The 20,880-nt window shown below is 44.5% G+C and overlaps 1 protein-coding gene across 1 annotated transcript in view; it reads left to right on the top strand.

Moving 5' to 3' along the window:
* Positions 1-7,196: 7,196 nt before the first annotated feature.
* Positions 7,197-20,880, top strand: part of Ppp1r14c (protein phosphatase 1 regulatory inhibitor subunit 14C) — a 63,664-nt gene continuing 49,980 nt past the window's right edge. The window contains exon 1 of the mRNA XM_090337968.1: positions 7,197-7,685. Coding sequence (XP_090194094.1) covers positions 7,389-7,685 — 297 coding nt within the window. The 5' untranslated portion in view covers positions 7,197-7,388. The remainder of the gene's footprint in view (positions 7,686-20,880) is intronic.

Here is a 20,880-nt window from a genome sequence, read left to right as displayed (position 1 = left end):
TGAACCTGAGGATCAAGGTTTGAAATCAGCAAAAACAGGAATGTTCATGAGACTTTGATCTCCAATGAACTAACAAAAAAAAAAAAGCTGAAAGCAGAGCTTTGGCTCAAGTGGAAGAGCCCTCAGTTGGAGTGTACAAGCTCAGGGACGGAGCTCCTGAGTTCCAGTCCAGGACTGGCCATGTATACACAAAATTTTTTTGACAGTGATGATGAAGATGATTTTGAAGTTATAATGGAGTCAAGACATGGCAGAAAGAGTAGTTACGATTGGGAAACCAGACAGAGACAACAGTGTTTGTGGAAAACTTCTGTCACCTAGGAGACTGTCCACTAAATGGTCTGGGACAGTGCTTTTCAACACTAGCTACCTGGCAGAATCCCTGGGGATTTCTTTTCTGATGATACTGGGATTTGAACTCAGAGCCTTGTACTTATTAGATTGGAACTTTTCCACTAGAGTTATGCCTCCAGCTCTGTGGGGTTTTTTTGGTAGTTATTTTTGACATAGGGTCTTCTTTTCCTATTCAGGAGAATGCCTGAGTTACTGGCCATATTGCTATTTCCCAAGGTAGATATGCATAAACACTGAGTTCTAGGAATCTCTCTACAGTCTAATAACAAGGCCAGAGTAAAAATCTCCCCTACTCCCATCACCTTTGCTGCTCTGGTTTCTAGAAGGACTTCTGAGAATTGAAAATCAGACCATTCACACATACCTATCTCCTTTTGAGGGGACTCTGTTGTGGCATTCAATCACATGCAAGTATCCCAACAGTCTTAATTAAGAGACTTATATAGAACAGAGATACTGATTTTTTTTTCCTGCTTCTGGGCTTGAACTCAGGGCCTGGAATGCTGGTCCCTAAAATTCTATGTTCAAGACTAGTGCTTTACCACTTTGAGCCACAGATCCATTTTTGGTGTTTTGGTAGTTAATTGGAGATAAGGATCTTACACACCTTCTTCAGATGTCAGTCTCCTGAGTAGCTAGGATTATAGGTGTGAGCCACTGGTGTCCTGCAGGGATTTCTAAGGCCAGGGTCCTCAGGCCTCCTTCACAGTTCTTGATAGGGAAACATGGTGAAGGCCATACAGCAACTGTAGAAAGATTCTCATCTTATCAGGTCAGGTGACCAAGGTCAGTGCTCTTTCACTAACACCTTCCTAGAAGACAACATTAAAACCAATGCCTCATTCTCTGAAGCTGCAGGGCAAAGCCAAGTTATGGCTGCTATTATTATAGTTATTAAAGGTTATAAGTCATTCATAATTACAAAATGAGACTTTTAGTGCAGTACTTTTCAGGGTGTTTACAGAAATGGTCCATTTGGCGAATGGTGAACTGTTTGCTCTTAGTCTATAGTGGAGTAAGGACAGAAATGAAGAATACATGTTTTGAAAGTTATAAAGGAATTTGAGGAATGTCATGAGATTAGTGATGGACACTGGTGTCATAGGACAGGGTCCTGGCCAGTTGAGGCATAGGCTGAGTCTTAGTGACACGTGTTACACGTGGCAGGACTGCACAGTGCTCTGTAATGAACCCAGGATAAACAAAAGGAGCCACAATAGCCTTAGATAGAGGCCTTCAGAACTGTTCCTACTTTGGCAAATATGGAATTATCCCTGGGCAGCTGAGGGGAAGGATCTGCCTGTGGCAAAGCCATTGGAGATCAGAGTTGGAGTTAAAATTTGCTTTGCCCTCTGCTACCCTGGGCCCCACCACACCTCTAGTCCTGAGGCTTAAACTCAGGGCTGGGCACTGTCTCTGAGCCTCTTATGTGCTCTACCACTTGAGCCACAGTACCACTTCCAACTTTTTCCTTGTAGTTTATTGAAGATAAGAGTCTCATGGACTTTTCTGCCTGGGCTGGCTTCAAACCATGATCCTCAGATCTCAGCTTCCTGCAATTAGGATTATAGGTGAGAGCCACTGGCACCTGGCTAGCCACACTTTCATAACAATGGCTTGAGCCAATAAATTACTGGGAAGCCTGGAGAAAGAGGGTTAGGGATTCCACTCATGGGTAGAATCTTGGGAGAGCAAGGTGGCAGTTGTTCCTTTGTTTGATAAGGAAACATAACAAGACCCATGGGAATATCTCTGTAAAGGATGGAATGTCACTTCCTGGATGTTAAAACCACCATCTGTTGACTGGGCTTAAGGTAGGGAGAGATGAAAAAGGCTTGATTATTGTCTATCTTTATTAGAAAATCAAGAATAATAATGTGCACAGTAGGAAGTGGAAACAGCTCACTTACTAGCTCGGCCAGCCTTCTAGGACCTATGGTGCTGTTCTTGGTCCTGAGATGACACACCACAAAGAGGGCATCCTTGTCATTCTGAGTCTGTAATTTAATGAGAAGGACAGCTCACCATCAAACTCATTTTTAGCACTACAGCTGGTCTCACATGGTTCTACCAACATGAGCACCAAAGTCCCTGTCTACATTTTGGAAATAACAGTGAGGCAATGAAAAAGCACGTAAGTAATTTCCAAGTAGATATAAGAATAAGAAAGGTAAGTTTCAATATATGAAATTTGCAAGGTAACAAAATCCAGACCACAGCAATGGTGACATCCATTGAAGTAGTTTGAATTGTGAGGTGGTGTCAAGACATCCAGGTGGAGGTGACAACTGGGTGAGTTGTACAGATGCTCAAGTGGCACTTGGCAGTGGATGGAAGGGAGAAGTAGCTGGATTAGGGTTCCCTGGTAGAGGTTTGCCAGTGGGCCTCCACCCCTCCAGTCCTAGCTACTGAGGAGGCTGAGATCTGAGGATCATAGTTTGAAACCAGCCTGGGTAGAAACGTCCAAAAGATGCTTATTTCCAACTAGCTAGCAAAAGGCAAGAAGTGGAGCTGTGCTTCAAGTGGTAGAGCTCTAGCTTCGAGTGAAAAAGCTAAAGGACAGTGCTCAGGCCTTAGTTCAAGTTTCAATATGTACACACACACACCCACCCCCCCCACACAGAGATTTAACACATTTTTGTTTTATCACCTTATTCCTGGCATTGATTGTTACTCAAATTGTAGCCTTGGGCCACAATGATAGCATTCTCAAGATAAATTACTAAGTATCTCATAATTACTGTGACATTCAATCTTTAAGAAGATGATTTGCACCTGAGTATAAATGTTTGTATAATATTTATTTCCCCAGGGACTGAAGAAAGCTCTGAAAGCCCAGATTAAAATAATCTTATCTAATAGCCTTTGGATATGAAGATCATATTCAGAGACAGAGGACCTACATAATAAAACAAATACAAAAAAATCTTTCCTTACATCAAGGAAGGTGTGTGTGTGGGGGGGGGGAGAGAAATGCCCCCTCTAGCTAGCTAGAAAGAGGGCAAATGACAGTGCTCGTTCAGGAGTATTGCCTTAAAGGAAAAGCTAATTCCTTTTATTTTAGAAAGTTTCCAGATGGATCCATTCACTTAAAAATGAGTTTTTTTTCATGTGTGTGTGCTAATACTAGGGCTTGAACTCAGGGCCGTGAGCACTCACTCCACTGGCACTCTATTAGTTGAGCCACAATTTTCTAGTTAAGTGGAGACAGAGTTTCTCAGACTTTTCAGCCTTGGCTGGTTTTGAACCGTGGTCCTCCAGGTCTTATTCTCACAAATAGCTAGGATTACAGGCATGATCCACTAGTGCTCAACCAATCCATTTTGATTAATCAGAATTTAAAAAGAACTTGTTTTCAACAAATATGCATAGATGTAGATGAGAAATATTGTTTTTTTTTTCTTTTTGCCAGTCCTGGGCTTGAGCTCAGGGCCTGAGCACTGTCCTTGGACTTTCTCAAGGCTAGAGCTCTACCACTTGAGCCTCAGCACCACTTCCGGCTTTTTTTTCTATGTATGTGGTACCGAGGAATCGAACCCGGGTCTTCGTGCATGCTAGGCAAGCACTTTAACCACTAGGCCAAACTCCCGGCCCGAGAAATATTGTTTTGTGGGGTTTTTCTATTACTTTTATCTTCATGTAGTGTTTGCTCTTTCCATTCCCACTGTGGGAAGTTTCACTTAGTGAAGACGCTCACCCTCTTGGCTACGGGCTCAGAGTTTAAGATGCTCTAGCTTAATTAGACAGGTAGCTGGGATGAAATAGAAGGGACATCACTCTACGGGACACTCATGGTTTCTTTCATCCCTTGTCTCTGATAGATTCAATGAAGAAAACTTGCCTTTGGAATCATGACTAGTATTTTTTGGGGGGCAGAGATCTATCCTTTAGCCTTTAATCCTCTTCTGATTAATACAAATGGAGTCCAGAACTTCTATTTACCAAGCCAGTGCTCTCTCCTGAGGTCTACCTCAGCTCTGCCAAACTTGCTCACTTAGGGTGGGTATCAGTGATTCACACCTATACTCCTACTCAAGAAGCTGAAATCTGTGAATCATGGTTTGAAGGTAGGCCAAGCAGATGTATCCTTTATCTCCAATTAAACCAGCAAAAAGCTGGAAGAAGATAAAGAAAAGCTCCAGTGATAGAGCGATGGGTATCAGAGGAAAAACAAAGCCCTAAATGCAAGCTCCAGTTCCAAGACACACACACACACACACACACACACACACACACATTCACAGAGTCATCTAGGTAATGTGTCTCTAGTACAGGAACAATACCTTTATTCTCAAATATTTTGTCCTTGGTTTAGGCAATTTGTAAGCTGAATTTCTAATGTCTGTCATGATGCTGGCACTAAGGTTTGCTTTTATGAGTGGAGCATGTATATTAGAAGGACAGAGCCTCGGTGACCCTTCCACTATCATTAATGTCCTGGGTAGATCGAGCAGGTTGTATATAGAAAAGGGAACTTACTGTTAGTTCAACTCGCATTTGTGTGTCACAGTAGACTCATTCAGATATGTGGTCAGTGTTCACATTGGAGGAGATATGACTATTCACTGACTGTTCATTTTCTCCAAGTTGAGATGCCTAAATCTATGTCTTTTGAAACCTATGTCATTTTCAAAGCTGTCAGTGCAAGTTGAGCTTTAAGCACAAAGGAAAAGGCATGCTATGCAGTGAGAAAAAAATGGGCCTAGGAATTCCTCAGAAAGAACGTACGCATTTTCATAATTTCTTTGAGCTTTTCTGGAATGACTGACTTCATTGTTTAAAACCACAGAGTAAGGAACTGAAATTTCCCACTGTCCACTATTCAGCAGTATCCTGGGTACAATTTTTTAAATAGTTGGTATGACTGAGTCTTAGCACCAGAATATGACAGAGGTCTGATATCATTTCTTCTTAATAATGAACATTCTAGCTGTTTTGTTTTGATTTGAAGTTTCTTGGTTCCTGCAGTAGGTTGAAGCTGGTGCTAGCCAACTTGGTAAGGTGCCAGCTGTCTAGAGCAAGACAAGCTCATTTTGTGTGGAGACACTGCTTGATTGTTGCTCTCTTTCCACTTCCTCCTGTGGGACAGAGTTTCACTTAGTGAAGACACTCACCCTCTTGGCTATGAGTTCAGAGTTTAAGATGATCTGTCTTACATAAGACAGGGAAGATGAAATAGAGAGGGCATCACTGTACAGGACAGTCGTGTCACTTCCATCCCTTTTCTGATCGATTGTGGAATCACCACTGGTATTTTCTTCCTTTAGTCTTTGACCCTCTTTGATTAGTCCAGGAGTTCAAGGCCAGCTCCAGCCACTTCATTTCATACCCTTCTCTCCTACATCCTTTTCATTTTGTTCTTCAGGGCCTGACCTCATAATGAGCTTGCAGGCACATGGAACACCAGGACAATTCCTACTTAGGTCCTTGCTGGAAAATCTCAAACTAGGGGAATAAAGCCACCAGCTCTACCACCATATGATGGCTGGTCACTTCTTCATCTTCCATGTGTTTACAGCTGCCAGTCCAGCAGAGCCCCTTCCAATGGAGGAAGTGTGAAGAGGAAATGGATTTGGTTGCCTTAGCCTTAGTAGCCACAAGTAACCTTTCTCAGCCCCCCCCCTTCTCCCTCTCCTGTGTGTGCTGGTATGGTTTGAACTCAGGGCCTCACACTCCAGCCTGGCATTGCATTCACGGCTGGCCCTTTACCAGTTGAGCCACACCTCTACTTCCAGCTTTGTGGAATTGGAGATAATTGGAGATAAGAATCAGCTTTATCCACCCTGGGTAGCTTCGAACAATGATCCTTAGATCTCAGCCACCTGAGTATTTAGGATTACAAGCAGGAGCCACCAGCGCCTGGCAGTAATTCCAGATTTTTTTTGTAGGTCCTGGGGCTTGAACTCTGGGCCTGGGCGTTGTTCCTGACCTCTTCAGCTCCAGGCTGGTGCTCTACCACTTGAGCCACAGTGCCGCTTCACAATACCAGATTTCTGAGCCTACCAATTCCTCCCTAATTCTTTTTTTTTTTTTGCCAGTCCTGGGCTTGAGCTCAGGGCCTGAGCACTGTCCTTGGACTTTCTCAAGGCTAGAGCTCTACCACTTGAGCCTCAGCACCACTTTCGGCTTTTTTCTATGTATGTGGTACCAAGGAATTGAACCCGGGTCTTCGCGCATGCTAGGCAAGCACTTTAACCACTAGGCCAAACTCCTGGCCCCTCCTCCCTAATTCTTTCGGAGAGTCGCAGATCGCCTGGACGCCCCTAACCCCTCGGCCTCCTGCCCTTAGATAGAGGGCTATTTTAGCACCGTGCCTATGATTAAACAAATGCTAGTAAGGAAAGAAAAAGTGGTCCAGAAATGATTCCCCAGGTGCAGTGATTGCTTGAATGCGCAAACGTCTCATCAACTTCCCTTACAATCCGAGAGGACAGGCGTCGTGGTGCGAATAGGAATGTGTTTGGGGTGGGGTAGGAGGTGTGGGGGGGAGGACGAGTGTTATGTTCCCAGGGAGCCCAGGAGATTGGGGTACGAGAAAAACCCGCACATGGCACCTTTCACCTGTCCCATCCTCACCAACCTTCCTCGGCGGTCCCCTGTCCCGGGGCAGCGTGGGGCGAAGACCTGGGAATCAGCATTCGTTCCGGGTCTCCTGGACGGGTGACGGAGGCGCTGGCGTAGAGGCCGGTTCCCGGGCGCCCAGACCTACGCCAGTGCCTTCCACTGTCTACGCGCTCGGGTCTCCACCTCCCCGCCCTTTCTCCAGACTCAGCCTCCAGGAAAAAGGGCGCTGGGCGGTGGCTTTAAGGCTGAGGTCCCGCCCTCCCCTCCGCCCTCCCCCTCCGCCCTCCCCTTCGCCCTCGCTCCGCCCACCCAGAGGAGCCCGCGGCGGGGCGCAGGAGGGGGCCGGGGCGCGCGCGGAGCAGGTGCCCGCCAGCCCTTCGCATGCGGCTGCGGGGCCGACGGTGGTAGCGGCGCGGCGCGGGGCGCTCCGCCGGGCGTCATTCGGGCACGGCGGGCGCGCAGACAGGGAGATGTCGGTGGTGACGGGCGGCAACAGCGAGGCCGCCGGCGGGGCCGGGGGCGGCGGCGGGCGCGTGTTCTTCCAGAGCCCCTGCGGCAGCCCGGGCCCCTCTCGGGAGGGCTCGGCCACCATGGCCACGGCGGCCGCCGGGCAGGTTCAGCAGCAGCAACAGCAGCAGCTGCAGCTGCAACAGCGGCGTCACCAGCAGGGAAAAGTGACGGTGAAATACGACCGCAAGGAGCTTCGGAAGCGGCTGGTGTTGGAAGAGTGGATCGTGGAACAGCTGGGACAGCTGTACGGCTGCGAGGTACCTGCGCGCCTGGCCGGGCGGGGCGGGACCCCCGGGGATTCTCTGCGGCTCACGTTACCCCCCCCACCCCGGGGGGCGCATCGCCCCGGCTCCCGGGGACCCGCGCCCGAAACGGGGCGCCACGATCGCCATCGCTGGGGCGCCCGGGCGCAGCGGTTGGGGGCGCCGCCGCTGCCCGGGCTCAGCTGCCGGGTGCGGGCGCGGGGAGAAGCGCAGGCTCCCTGACGGTGGGGAGATTCCATTCTTTGGAGTGCGTGGCTGGCCTCCGGGCTCCTGGAGCTTGCCTTGCTTCCAGACCCAGGGGGACCCCCACCCCACCCCAGCTGTACCCAGGCAGCCGTGGGGGAAAGGGAGCGAGCTAGAACCGCATCCCGCTGCCAGGCGAGATTTTTCTTTTTTAGATGGAGAGGGAGCAGGGCGAGGGCTTTGACCCGCTCGCCAGAGGAGAGAGAGAGGTTCGGGGAATCTCCGACGCCCGGGATTCCTCCCTCAATTTCCACATCCACGCTTCCCTTTTCCAGCCGTCCCCCACGCCAGCCCCCACCATCCATTCATCCCTGCGTCCCCACAGCTGCACACGTCGGGCTTTGTGGCGGGCAGCTTTCTTTTGGGCTTTCTAAGCACACGCGTGTTCTTGCAGGGATGGGCGCCGGTGAGATCCGGGCCGCTTCCCCGGGCGCCCTGGAGGCTGGAGAGCTGGGCTGGGGCGGGAGCTGGGAGCAGCTCTTCTGAACCCCACGTTGGTTTACCACCTTTCAGGGGGGTTAAGGTTTTACTCAGGTCTGGAGGCACAGATCTATTTGATGAAGGGAGATGTATTTCAAATGAGCAGAGAGAAAAATGACGGAAGCTAAATGAGCTCCTGTGACCATGTTGAGTAACAGTGACTGAATGAAGCGCCCTGATTAAAAGGGAGTTTGGAAAGGGTGAAATGCATGGAGGAAATGAATAATTAAGGGAATGGCTTCTAAGTGAAAGCTCGATATCTGTCCACGTAACTGGTAAGCTTCTTCCTGGCTGATCTAGGGGGCATTTTGTATTTCACACATTTTATGATCTATTGTGAACACATTTTTCTCATTGCACAAGGAAACAGCACTCCCATTGCTCATAACTGATGACTGATGGATTATGACATAATGAAGCTTGACTGTGTAATAAGCTTGTAAAAATATAGTTTTTCCTGCCTAGCTTTTAGAAAAAGTCAGTTTAATTGCATAAATAATAATAAAAAATCCTGACAATAATAAGTGTTCCTGGGATTTTTTTTTTAATAGGAAGGTTGTGAAGCTCTTTAGAGAAACAATATGTTTGACTTAGCTGGAATTCTGGTTGGGTGAATGGATGTGTTTAGTCTCATTTCTCTCTGGGGAACCCAATAGATTTTCATTTGTTTCCTACTGGCCTCAATATTCCATTTTTGGGGTTGAAGAAAATTTGAATTGTTAGAAACACTGTTGTTGAAGTTAACAATGTTTCACTGGGTGTAGCTTGGGAAACTAGAATTCTCACTTAGTGGCTTACAAATTATATATTTTAGAAATTCTTCACTGGGTGCTGGTGGCTTATACCTGTAATTCTGGCTACTCAGGGGGCTCAGATCTGTGGATTGAGGTTCAAAGCTAGCCTGGGAAAAAAAAGGTTGTGAGACTCTGATCCCCAATTAATCACAAAAAAAAAAAGAGTCAGAAATGGCACTGTGGCTCAAGTGGTAGAGCACTAGCCTTGAGCACAAAAGCTCAGGGAGAGCACCCAGGTGTTGAGTTCAAGCTCCAGGATAGGCACCCCAAAAAAAGTTATTTGTTTTCTTTTTCAAAATAATTGGGGAAAATGGAGGTTTAAATGTTCACTATGGATTGTATAGGTTAGGTGCATATTTTAAATGGTAAATATGACCCTGAGTCTTTTTCTTATACTTTTTTTTGTGGTTTTAGATTGACTCATAGCAAACAATTTGATGTTTGTGGTGAGATAATCTAAGATTGTCTAGGTACTTTTCATTAGAATGTCTAAGCATTTTTCTTTGATTTGTTCGGTGACTGTAGGCTGAAGAGATAAAGATCATTGAAAAGATTACTGGCAATTTGAAATTACTATCTGACTTACACTTTCACTAAAGAAACATGTAGAACTGGGAGCCTGTGGTTCACACCTATAATCTAGCTAACACAGGAGGCTGAGATCTGTGGTCTGAATTGTGGTTTCAAGAAGCCAGCCTAGTTAGGAAACTCTATAAGACTGATCTCCAATTAACCAGCAAAAAAGTAGAGATGTGGTTCAAGTGGTAGAGCCTACCTAGACTTGTGTAAAAAAAAGCTAAGGGACTGTACGTACATCCAGGCCCTGAGTTCAAGCCTCAGTACTGGCACATACACCAACAGAAATGTAGCCTAATAAGGGGCTCAGTGAAGGGGTGGCTCTTTTTATTTATCCCTTGGTAGGATTCTCTTTTTACCTTTGCCTATCTATACTTGATTACTGTGTTAGCATTTTAGCCTCTGATTTGCAACTTGAAAAGCCCCTACCCTAAGTTATAGTTCTTAAGCTCATAAATGTGAGCAAGTCCTCTTTTTATATTAAAAGTTGGTAATACTCCCCCCCCATCTCAATTGAATGACATTGATACAGAAAGCCAATTTGTCAGACTCAAGTTCACACTAGGCAAAGGCCTGAGTACCCTGCTGAGTGGGATAGAAGGTGAACACCTGTTGTTCAGTTGTTTGGTTTTTGTTGGTCCTTGGGCTTGAACTCAGGGCCTGGGCACTATCCTTGAGCTCTTTTTGCTCAAGGCTAGCCCTCTACCACGTTGAGCCACAGTACCACTTCTGGCTTTCTGGTAGTTAACTGGTGCTAAGAGTCTCCTGGACTTCCCTGCCAGGGCTAGCTTCTAACCCTAATCTTCAGATCTCAGCCTCTGGCTGTGAACACTGATTTATTGCAGAAGAACTTGTATGAGACAGGTGACAGTAGTTAGATGACTTGTCCTTTTCAGAACAGAGGATCATTTTCTTTCGGAGTGGCTTAAAGGTAGAAAAGAAGAAATCCACAGACCTGGCTGTGGTTTTTGCCTAGAAGCTTGCAGTGGCTAATCAGTTTTTTGGAGAGAGTAATTAGACAGACAACATCTGGGCAGGGCGTATGTGCCAGGTGCTGCTCTAGGAGCTTGGTATGTGCTGGTTCATTAGTGTGCGATAGGGGTAGTGTTAAGTATCCTTGTGTTAAAAGTGAGGAAACAGACCTGGAGGGCGATGAGACTCTCCCAAGCTCACCTAGTTGGGGAGTGGTATAGGATAAGATTTGGGTTCTGAACCAGGCAGCGTGACTCTGAGGTCCTCATAGAATTACAGGTCTGTTGTCTTTGCAGATAGCAAGGGAGGGCCTGCAGAGCACATTTTTCTTTTTCTTTTCTTTTATTATAGAGGTGATATACAGAGGAGTTACAGTACACACATAAGGTACTGAGTATATTTCTTTTAGAACAGTGTTATCCTCTCCCTCATTTTCTCTCACTTCCCCTCCCCACAACTCCCCTACCCTTCTCAAATTGTAAAATTCATTTCCAACACAGTGTCCAATGAGTATCGCTGTTATATTGGCTTGCCCTTTGTCCCGCCATTTCTGTGATTCCCTTTCCCATCCCAAATCAGATAAGCTTATATACAAGACAGAAAAGTACTGAAATAAAAATCAGTGACAACGGGGAGTAAACCAAAGGGGAAAAAACAAAACAAAAAAAAACAAAAAAAGAAATAACTGAAAACAGCGCACTAAACAAAACAAAGCAAAACACCTCTGTTTCCATATCCTGGAGTTAATTTTGATTAGTGTCATTTTATGGAAAGACTTGGAGAAATTCATATTAAGTGAAGTAATTCAGACCCAAAAAAACATAGGCTCCATGGTTTCCTTCATTTGTAATAATTAGTTTATGTCTAGGGTAGTCCTAGTAGAGGATCACAGTAACCCAATAACTCATGAACACGTTTCAATACTTAAGACAATGAAACTAGCCAACAGACATGTATATAAATTTGTTCTGTCTACCTACTGTGACAATTTTCATAATAACCCAAAAGACTGGGTTTGAATTTTGAATTGTTTAGGTGTCACTTTTGGTCCCCATTCCTGGTATGAAACCAACTGGGGAAGGGCATTCAGTGCACTTGCATGAATGCTAGGAGCAGTCTAGCTATGAGTATCTTGTGTTCTAAAGGTTAACACTGTGTTTTTGTGATTCCATTTGGGGTCTTCCTTTTGCTTTGGGTGTCTATCTTTTGAAAAGGGTTTTCTGGCTGGGTGTGATGATGTACACCTATAATCTCAGCTACTTGGGAGTCAGAGATGGGCTGATTGTGCTTTGAGACTGGTCTTGGCAAACACAGAAGACTGAAAAAAAAAACTGAAACGCAGGGCCGGGAGTTTGGCCTAGTGGTTAAAGTGCTTGCCTAGCATGCATAAAGACCTGGGTTCGATTCCTCGGTACCTCATATATAGAAAAAAAAAAGCCGGAAGTGGTGCTGAGGCTCAGGTGGTACAGCTCTAGCCTTGAGAAAGTCCAAGGACAGTGCTCAGGCTCTGAGCTCAAGCCCAGGACTGGCAAAAAAAAAACAAAACTGAAAAGCAAGAAGGATTGAGTACACATTTTTGGCTACCCTTGACCGTGGTCTGGCTCACACCAGATCTGAGAGGAGCCTTCTCATGCCCCAGGAGCTATTAGTTATTGATAAGGGGATTGGATTAAAACATTTGGAGGGATACTGGCTCCAGATAGATAGGTCTCCTTGGTCCTAGATATCCTCCCAGAAGGCATTGCATGGCAGGAGTAAAGACCAGGGCTTCAGCCCATGGTGTCAATTTTTTTAAAACATCATATCACTAAGACTTTTGGATACATAGATAAGTGTTTTCACTAAATCCTATAAACTGATTATTTACATGTTTATAGTTCGATTTCATTGTATCTTATAGGAAAGCATGTACAGATAATTAGATTTTTAGCTTGGGATTTGGTTGTACTAGACCTGTTTGGTTGAATCTGCATATATATATATTTTTTTTCCTGTTTTAAGAAGAGGCGTTTTCATCTGTCTTCCAAACCCTGTTTTTAAGAGCATTTGAAATCTGACATAATGTCTACTCTGACAAGTATTGCAAGACGATTTACTGGATCAGACATGTCAATTCTTTTTCCAATCTTTCTCAGCGTCAAGATAACATCTGTACTTCCAGTTTTATAGTTCGGTTTACTTTGGAAATAAAAGGATTTTGCTAAGCTGAAATTAATTGAATGCTAGGAGCAGCCTAGCTATGAGTATCTTGTGTTCTAAAGGTTAACACTGTGTTTTTGTGATTCCATTTGGGGTCTTCCTTTTGCTTTGGGGGTCTACCTTTTGTAAAGGGTTTTCTGGCTGGGTGTGATGATGTACACCTATAATTCTAGCTACTTGGGAGTCAGAGGTGGGCAGATTGTGCTTTGAGGCCAGTCTTGGCAAACACAAAAGATTCTGAAAAACAAACTAAAAAGCAAGAAGGATTGAGGACATGACTTAAATAGTCAAACACTTGACTAGCATGTATGAGGCCCTAAGTTCAGTCCCCCATTTTCTGTCTTTCCTGGTTCCTTATCATCCTCATCCTATTTTTTAAAGTTTTGATGGTGACACTGGAAGAAATAGCCTTTAGATTGCCGCCTGATACATATGCAGACATGTGGGTGGATGTATTTAGAGATTCACAAAGCACCACTGAGTGTTGCTGTGTGTGCCAAAGGAAAACATTATATCTAAAAATATAACCTAATTAATGTTCAAATACAACTTTCTATTTTCTTTTTTTTTTTTTTTTCTGTGGGTCATGGGGCTTGAACTCAGCCTTGGTGCTGTCCCTGAGCTCTTCAACTCAAGGCTACTGCTCTACCCCTAGGCCTGGGGGTTGTCCCTGAGCTCTTCAGCTCAAGGCCACTACCCTACCCTTGAGTCAATCCCCACTTCCTATTTTCTAGAGGTTAATTGGAGATAAGAGTCTCAGATCCTTTTGTGCCTGGGCTGGCTTTGAACCTTGATCCTCAGATCTCAGCCTCCTGAGTAGCTAGGATTACAGGCTTGAGCCACCCATGCGTGCCCTACTTTCTATTTTATTTTCTAAAAATTCTGGCTGTGACCTGTTAAGTGACTTTCCTAACACATTTATGGGCTGGGATCTGAAATTGAAAAAAAAAAATGCCTCAAGCTGTTTGAGGTGGCTCAGGCCTATAACCCTAGCTACTCAGGAGGCTGAGAGCTGAGGATTGAGGTTCAGAAAACAGGAAGTAGGGCTGTGGCTCCAGGGGTAGGATGGTAGCCTTGGGCTAAAGAGCTCAAAGACAGCACCTGGGCCCAGAGTTCAAGCCCCATGATAAACACACACACGCACACACACACACACACACACACACACACACACACTGCCTCAGAAAGGAAAAATCTTAAGCATACTAACTAGAATTAGCTGACACAGATCGATACTTTTTATATGTAGGCAAAGTTTATGTAAGCTTATGTAACTACCAGTATTTTTTTGAAGACATTTTATTTTACATAAGGCCAGTATGAAAGGAAACACATCCAGTAGCAGGTAGAAAAATATAATGTATTTGGTATCTTCACATCAATAACTAAAGTTCACTTCCATATTTGCTTCCTCCTTCTGGTGACACCAACATTTTATGTCGTGGAAACTGAAGCTCTAGGAGGTAAGGAAGTGGCCTCAGGGCCCTCAGATACAATGTGGCAGAAGAGGGCTGTGGCCTGGAAGAGAAGTGTAGGGACAGAGCTGGTATCTCCATTGCACCTGTCTAATTTGCTTCTTCTGGGGTGGCTATTCTTCCCGCTCCTCTTTTCATTCTTCTCCTTTTCCTCCTTTTTTTTTTTTTTTTGCATGAGCATCTAGAGATTGGGCCTTTGTGTTTTGTATTAATTGATTGGTCTATGATTATTCTTCTGTTAGTAACATTGTTTTTTATACTTTAAAAACTATTTATTATTGTAATTATTAACATTAATTGTACAAGTGAATGTTTTTCATTTTTGTTGCTGCTGTTGCTGTTTCTGGGTGTTGTCCCTGAGCTCTTTTTCACAAGGCTACCACTCTACCACTTTGAACCACAACACCACTTCCAGTTTTTGAGCAGTTAACTTCAGATACGAGTCTCATAGGGACTTTCCTGCTGGGTCTGGCTTTAACCACGATTCTCAGTCTCTTGGGTAGCTAGGGTGACAAGCATGAGCCACCATAGCGCCTGGCAGGCAATGAATGCAGTTTAGTGTGAACTTTCCTTACTTGTGTGGGTTGTGTCTTTGTGTCTGGTTGCCCTGCAGGGCCCACCACTGTCAGTGAGTTTTGTTCTTGTTTTCCTTGTTTTGCCATCCTGGGGCTTGAATTCGGGGCCTGGATACTGTCCTCAAGCTTTCTCAAGGCTAGCACTCTACCACTTGAGCAGCACCACTTCAGGCCTTTTCTGTGTATGAGTACTGAGGAATCAAACCCAGGGATCTGTACATGCTAGGCAAGCACTCTACCACTAGGCCACACTCCTGGCCCTCTGTTCTTGATTTGAATGTAGTTTTCTACTTTACATGTAGCATCAGGCTAGCTTTGCTGCTTTGTGAGTGTCTTTGCAGACAGCCAAAGCTTGTGGGTTCCCGGCTTGTGGGAAATTTAGTGAATTCCCATTTGTTTAGGTATTTAGGGACAGCTTCTCCCTCCCTCCCCTAAATCTTTGTAAATTCAGCCTAACCATCCTAAGGATTAAATTAAACATACTAAAAATCCATGGATCAAACTAGATATTCCCAGTCACTCAGGAGGATTGTGGTCTAAGGCTGGCCTGGTGAAAAGCATGAGACTGTATCTGAAAAGTAAACCAAAGCTCTGAAAGTGTGGTTCAAATGGTAGAGCACTTGCTTAGCAACTGTAAAGCCATAAATTCAATCCCTCATACATCAAAAAGAAACCCAAAAAGCCTGTGATACCATAAATTGAAATAGCCCAGGCAAGGTGGGGGTGGGGGAGGAAGCTAAGGAAAGAAAGTTCACTTCATTTTCTTGGAGTAATGGCTAGGAAAGTGTGACATGGTCTGGGACTGCACTGATACTGTATCAACTTCACTGGCTGGTGTGTGGCATCAGGTGATTTCCTTAACCTCACAGAGTCCACCTTCCTTCTCATGCTGAAAGGGTTTATCCAGATAGTATGACCAAGGAGACACCTCATGGATGTGTGGTTGCTGGTACTGCTAGGACCGTAATTATTCTGTGTGAGACGGAGAAGGGGAACATATCTGTGCTCATATCTCATAGGCATTAAATTTTAAAGGAGCGTGTGTGAGTACACTATGTTCTCTAATTATCCCTCTCTTTCCTAGAGAGGGATTTAACAGTTTGAAGGCAGGTGCCATATTAATTTTTTTTGTTTTTATTATAGATGTCCCTAGTACAGTGGTTAGTTCTTCCGCCTTTAAGGATTTGTTTGAATGAATGAAAAATGGATCAACCTTCAAGAAATACTTTACAACTCATTCAGGTTTTAGTAACCTATAAATTAGCTGGTGATGTTTTGGTATCATATATGTGGGTAGGACAAAATGTTCTGTTGTTTTGTTCTTAGAATCTAGATAATGCACTTGTATCATTACTGCTTTATTTCAGTGGTGTTGCAAAATGTATCTAATTTCATTGACTTACTTATTGCAGATAGAAATGCAATGGTGCTTGGTAAGTGGCTGGTTTGTAAGCTTAGCTTGAAAGAATACATGTGGAAATTTAACCTTTGCTTCCTGCCTCTTTCTCTTTTCCTTTGTTCTAAGGTGAATCTACCATACTACGTTCATCTGGCAAGCTCACCTCTGGTGCACAATTGCTTCTGGTCTCTCCCTTTGTAACTGCACACTAGCCTGTGTAGTCCCTCGCTCTCTCCCAGTGTTCTTTTTTTCTAGATGATGAGAGGAACTAAGTCTGAATTGCTTTGCTTTGCACTTTGTTGGCACGATTTAAATTTGTAGGTTATTTCCTGTTATTTCAAACCTTGTTCTGTCTTTTCAAGGTATTTTGCTCTTGCCTTCCTTCTTACTTGGGTCCTGCAGCCCCCTCCCCCCCAGGTAATTTCTTCTGATGCTTCTTCTTGGTGCTATCAGCCTCCTTTCCCATTTGAGCTTTCAGTTCAAAATATCTTTCCTTTCTGCAAAAAGCTACTCCCACCATATTGTTTCACATTGTTGGACATGGGTCTTTCCTTTTCCTTCACTATCTACTTTTCCACCTGTGTTCCACATCTCCTTTATCTACCATAGCTTGAGGACTGCCCTTGGTTATCAATCCAGTGGTTTTGTTTGGTGGATCTTTATTTAAGTTGGCCTTGTAAACATTAGGCAGCTCATTGATACCTCTTGAAGCCTGGTCCCTTGGTGATAGGCCTGTCTCCTGGTTCTCACCCTCTGCTCACATTCTGTTACAATCCCAGCCTCCTTTCTATGGTTTTCTCTGTTGCCTTATCAATGCTGTTCTTTCTGGAGCCTTGGACTCCTGCTGTTCACCTGTCTTCTCCATTTCTTTTACTCCCGCATGCTGTATCTGGGAGATATAAATGTATTTCCATCTGATGTCTATCTGTTGGTAACATCTAATTCTGTAATTTTAGCCTGCTTTGTTCTCTTTATTTTTCTTCTGTTGGTTTTTTGAGACAAGGTCTTGCTGTAGAGCTCAGACTGGCCTTGAGCTCTCAATCCTCCTGCCTCTGTTTTCCAAATGGTAGCAACTGGAATCACAGGTGTCATACCCAGTCCCTGATTTGTTTTCTGTGTGTCACCTTGTTTTTCAAATCTGTTCTGTCTTCCTCACCTCTGCCTGTGTGTGCTGGCAAGTGCTGCTGCTCAGTTGTTCTAGGAAATGAGTGTGTGGCATCCTTCTTGCTTCTTTACTGCTTCTAGCACTCCCCAGAATAGGTAAACACACTGGCGTGCAGGAAGTTTGAGCTGGAGGTGCTGGTCAAATGTCACACACCCTCATTTTAGGTGCAGGGCCTCTGCTGGCTGCACCTCCTTCTTCTTCTTGCCATAGTACTCCAAGAAGGACATCTCAGCATGCCACTTTGCAGCATTTTGTGATCCCAACAAGGTGTCCTCCCTCCTTCCCCATTTCCTGCCCTCCTGTCTTGAAGACAGAGTTGAGCACCTTTGTAAGCTCAGGAATCTAATCTGATCTGACCATTTCTCGAGTCCCTTGTCCCCTTCCCTTTCCCCTCAGCTTGCATCTTCAGTACTGAGCTGCAGCCCCAATGCATGTCAGCAAGAACTCCTCCACAAGCCATTTTCCCCATCTCCAGCCTCTTTACCTGCCTACCTGTACCCAGGCTGGCATTGGGTGGAGACTCCTTCAGGCAGGAAGACCCTGCTTCATCTCCCCAGCAGGCAAGAAGACAAGCACTATTTCCCCCCAGCAGGGTGTTCTGCTCTTGCTACAGCCCATGAGGGTGGAGCTCTGTGTCATTTCACAGCCCCAGCAACTCAGTCTTTCCTATTGATCCGGAATGAGCCTGCCTGCCATCTCTCCATAACTCATATCTCTCAAGTGATGGTGTTCGAGAGTGAGTAGTGTTAAGTGAAGCCATGAGCATGCAGTCTTACAAAGTTCTAAAGGGACCAGAGCCCTCGCTCCCTGACGTGGGAGGACACAGTAAGAAGATGGCCATATACAGCCCCCCCTCCCTGTGGCCCGTGCCAACACCCCGATCTTGGTTTTCTAGTATCATATTTAATCCTGGTCTGGGATATTCTATCATAGCATCTGGAACAGATCAAGACTGCCCTGTGCCCAGTAATGCTGGAAGGAGGCAGAAACTGGTCCTTTTGGTGTCTTTGGACTCAGTGATGCACATTCTATAAATTAACTGCATGAATATGATTTGGGCCAGCCTGTGTTGAAACCTGCTCTTCCACTGTCAACTGGAAGTTATAGTTTTTTTTTTTCATGGCAGTAAATTATGACTGTGCAGTCCTTTGAACCTGGAAGCTGAAGGGGAGTTGTCATGAAATAAAGTGCCTGTGTCTGGGTGAGGGAAAGTCTTTAAAGGGAGCAATCACAGATCACTGCCTTTTTTTTTTTTTTTTTTGTCTGTCATTGGGGCTTGAACTCTGGGCCTGAGCTCTGTCTCTGAGCTCTTTAGCTCAAGGCTATGGCCCTATCCCTTGAGCCACAGAGCCACTTTCAGTTTCCTAATGGTTAATTGGAGATGAGAGTCTCATGTCTTTAGTGCCCAGGCTGGCTTTGAACTGTGGTCCTCAGATCTCAATGGCTCACGCCTGAGTAGCTAGGATTATAGGCGTAAGCCATTGTACCCGGCTTGTCACTGCCATTCTTGTCTGTGATCTGAAGTTGCCAGATTGTATGAGGATTCTGTCATCTGATACCATAATTGTTCATTTCTTTGGGAATGGAAATGCTTGCTTGTGCTAAGAGGTAATGAGGATTTTTTTTTCAGCTGCAGATGAGATCTTCAGTGACAGGTTCACACAAGTCTTGAGAGAACAGGAACTGAAAGCCCTGATTCCCATGTGTGGCTGAAATTCAGGCCAATGAATTCTTCCCAGGATTTTCTTAGTACTGGCATTTTGGAAAGCTATTCCACCAAGAAAAACTTGAGAAAAAGAAGAGACTAGAGGTTAGATGAGTCTTACAAGCATCCTCGAAAGTGGTCAAAGTGTAGGGCATTTCCTTTTCAGGGGGAAATGTGGAATGAGCAGTAATTTATCCATTCATCCGTCCATCCATCCATCCACTTATTCATCCATTTTTATCCATCCATTTACTCATTCATTCATACGTCTATTTACTCATTTATGCATCTGTTTATCCATCCATTTACTCATTTATTCATGCATCCATTAATTCACTTACTTACTCATTCATTCATTCATTCACTCTTTCTTCCTTTCATTCATCCACTACTTCACTCACCCATTTGTTCACTCAGCAGATACATCCATAGGGAAAGAAAGGGGAATCAGAAGGCTTCGTCCTTCTCAACTGTATAAGGAGAAAAATGGAAGAAGGTTGCAGTGTTCATTCCTTATGTGGCCATTTACATGGCGTTGGCTGAACATTCAATTGCTTTAGAAGTTGAAGGTTAAGCAGTCATTTTTCTTTGTGCAGTGCTGGAATCAAAGCTGGGCCCTTGCATATGCTAAGGGCATATGCTAAGCATGTGCTCTACCACTCAGCTACATCCCTAATCCTCTAGAAAATCTACTTTTATTTATATTTGGTATTAGTAGAATTTGAACTCAGAGGCCTCATGCTTGGTAGGAAGGTACTGTACCACGTGAGTCATACTTCTGGCTCTTTTTTTTTTTTCCGGTTGTGGGGCTTGAACTCTAGTCTTGGGCATTGTCCTTGAGCTCTTCAGCTAAAGGCTACCACCCTACACCTGGAGCCACAGCCCCACTTCCAGTTTTCTAGTGGTTAATTGGAGATAAGAGTCTCATATTCTTCAGAGGCTGGGAAGGCTTTGAATCTCAATCCTCCTATCTCAGCCTCTTGAGTAGCTAGATTACAGAACTACTGTGCCTGGCACTTGTGGCTCTTTTTGATTTAGTTATTTTTCAGATAGGGCCTTATGTTTTGGACTGACCTCAGACTTTGATCCTCTTACCTGTATGTACTTCCTGAATAGTTAGCATGAATGATTGGGTCAAGCCCTAGGACTTAACAATACAGTGAGTATTTTGTCCTTTGTGAGTACCTTTCACATGATAGAAATAAAGCTTTTTTCCTAAGTCATATCTGACCCCCCCAACTTGTCTTGCTTATGCTAATAGTTTTTGCTTAGATTTTCAGCCTCTGTGGCCAATGACGTCTTAATATCCATAATGAACTCCATTTATTTCTATTAATATTAATGGAATTAAATGTCTCTGAAGCCAAGGATTCAGCTTGGTAAAGATGACTTTTCCTGCTTTGTCCTTGTGAGCAAATACTCTACAATTCTAACTAATCAACTTATGTTTGCAATGACGTATGGCAGCTCTCTGACAAGTCAAAGGAAAATGAGTCATTGATTTGGTGCTAAAACATGATTATACTTGCTGTAATGAAAACACCCTAAAAATATTACACTAAAAGAAAACAAAAAACAACATGTACTGTCTCTGCTAGACAAGTGC

The sequence above is a fragment of the Megascapheus bottae genome, chromosome 8 (assembly GCF_031878675.1).
Source record: "Megascapheus bottae isolate mThoBot1 chromosome 8, mThoBot2.hap1, whole genome shotgun sequence".
NCBI lineage: Eukaryota > Metazoa > Chordata > Mammalia > Rodentia > Geomyidae > Megascapheus > Megascapheus bottae.
The sequence above is the reverse complement of the archived record's forward strand: the minus strand, read 5'-3'. Positions and strand labels throughout refer to the sequence as shown.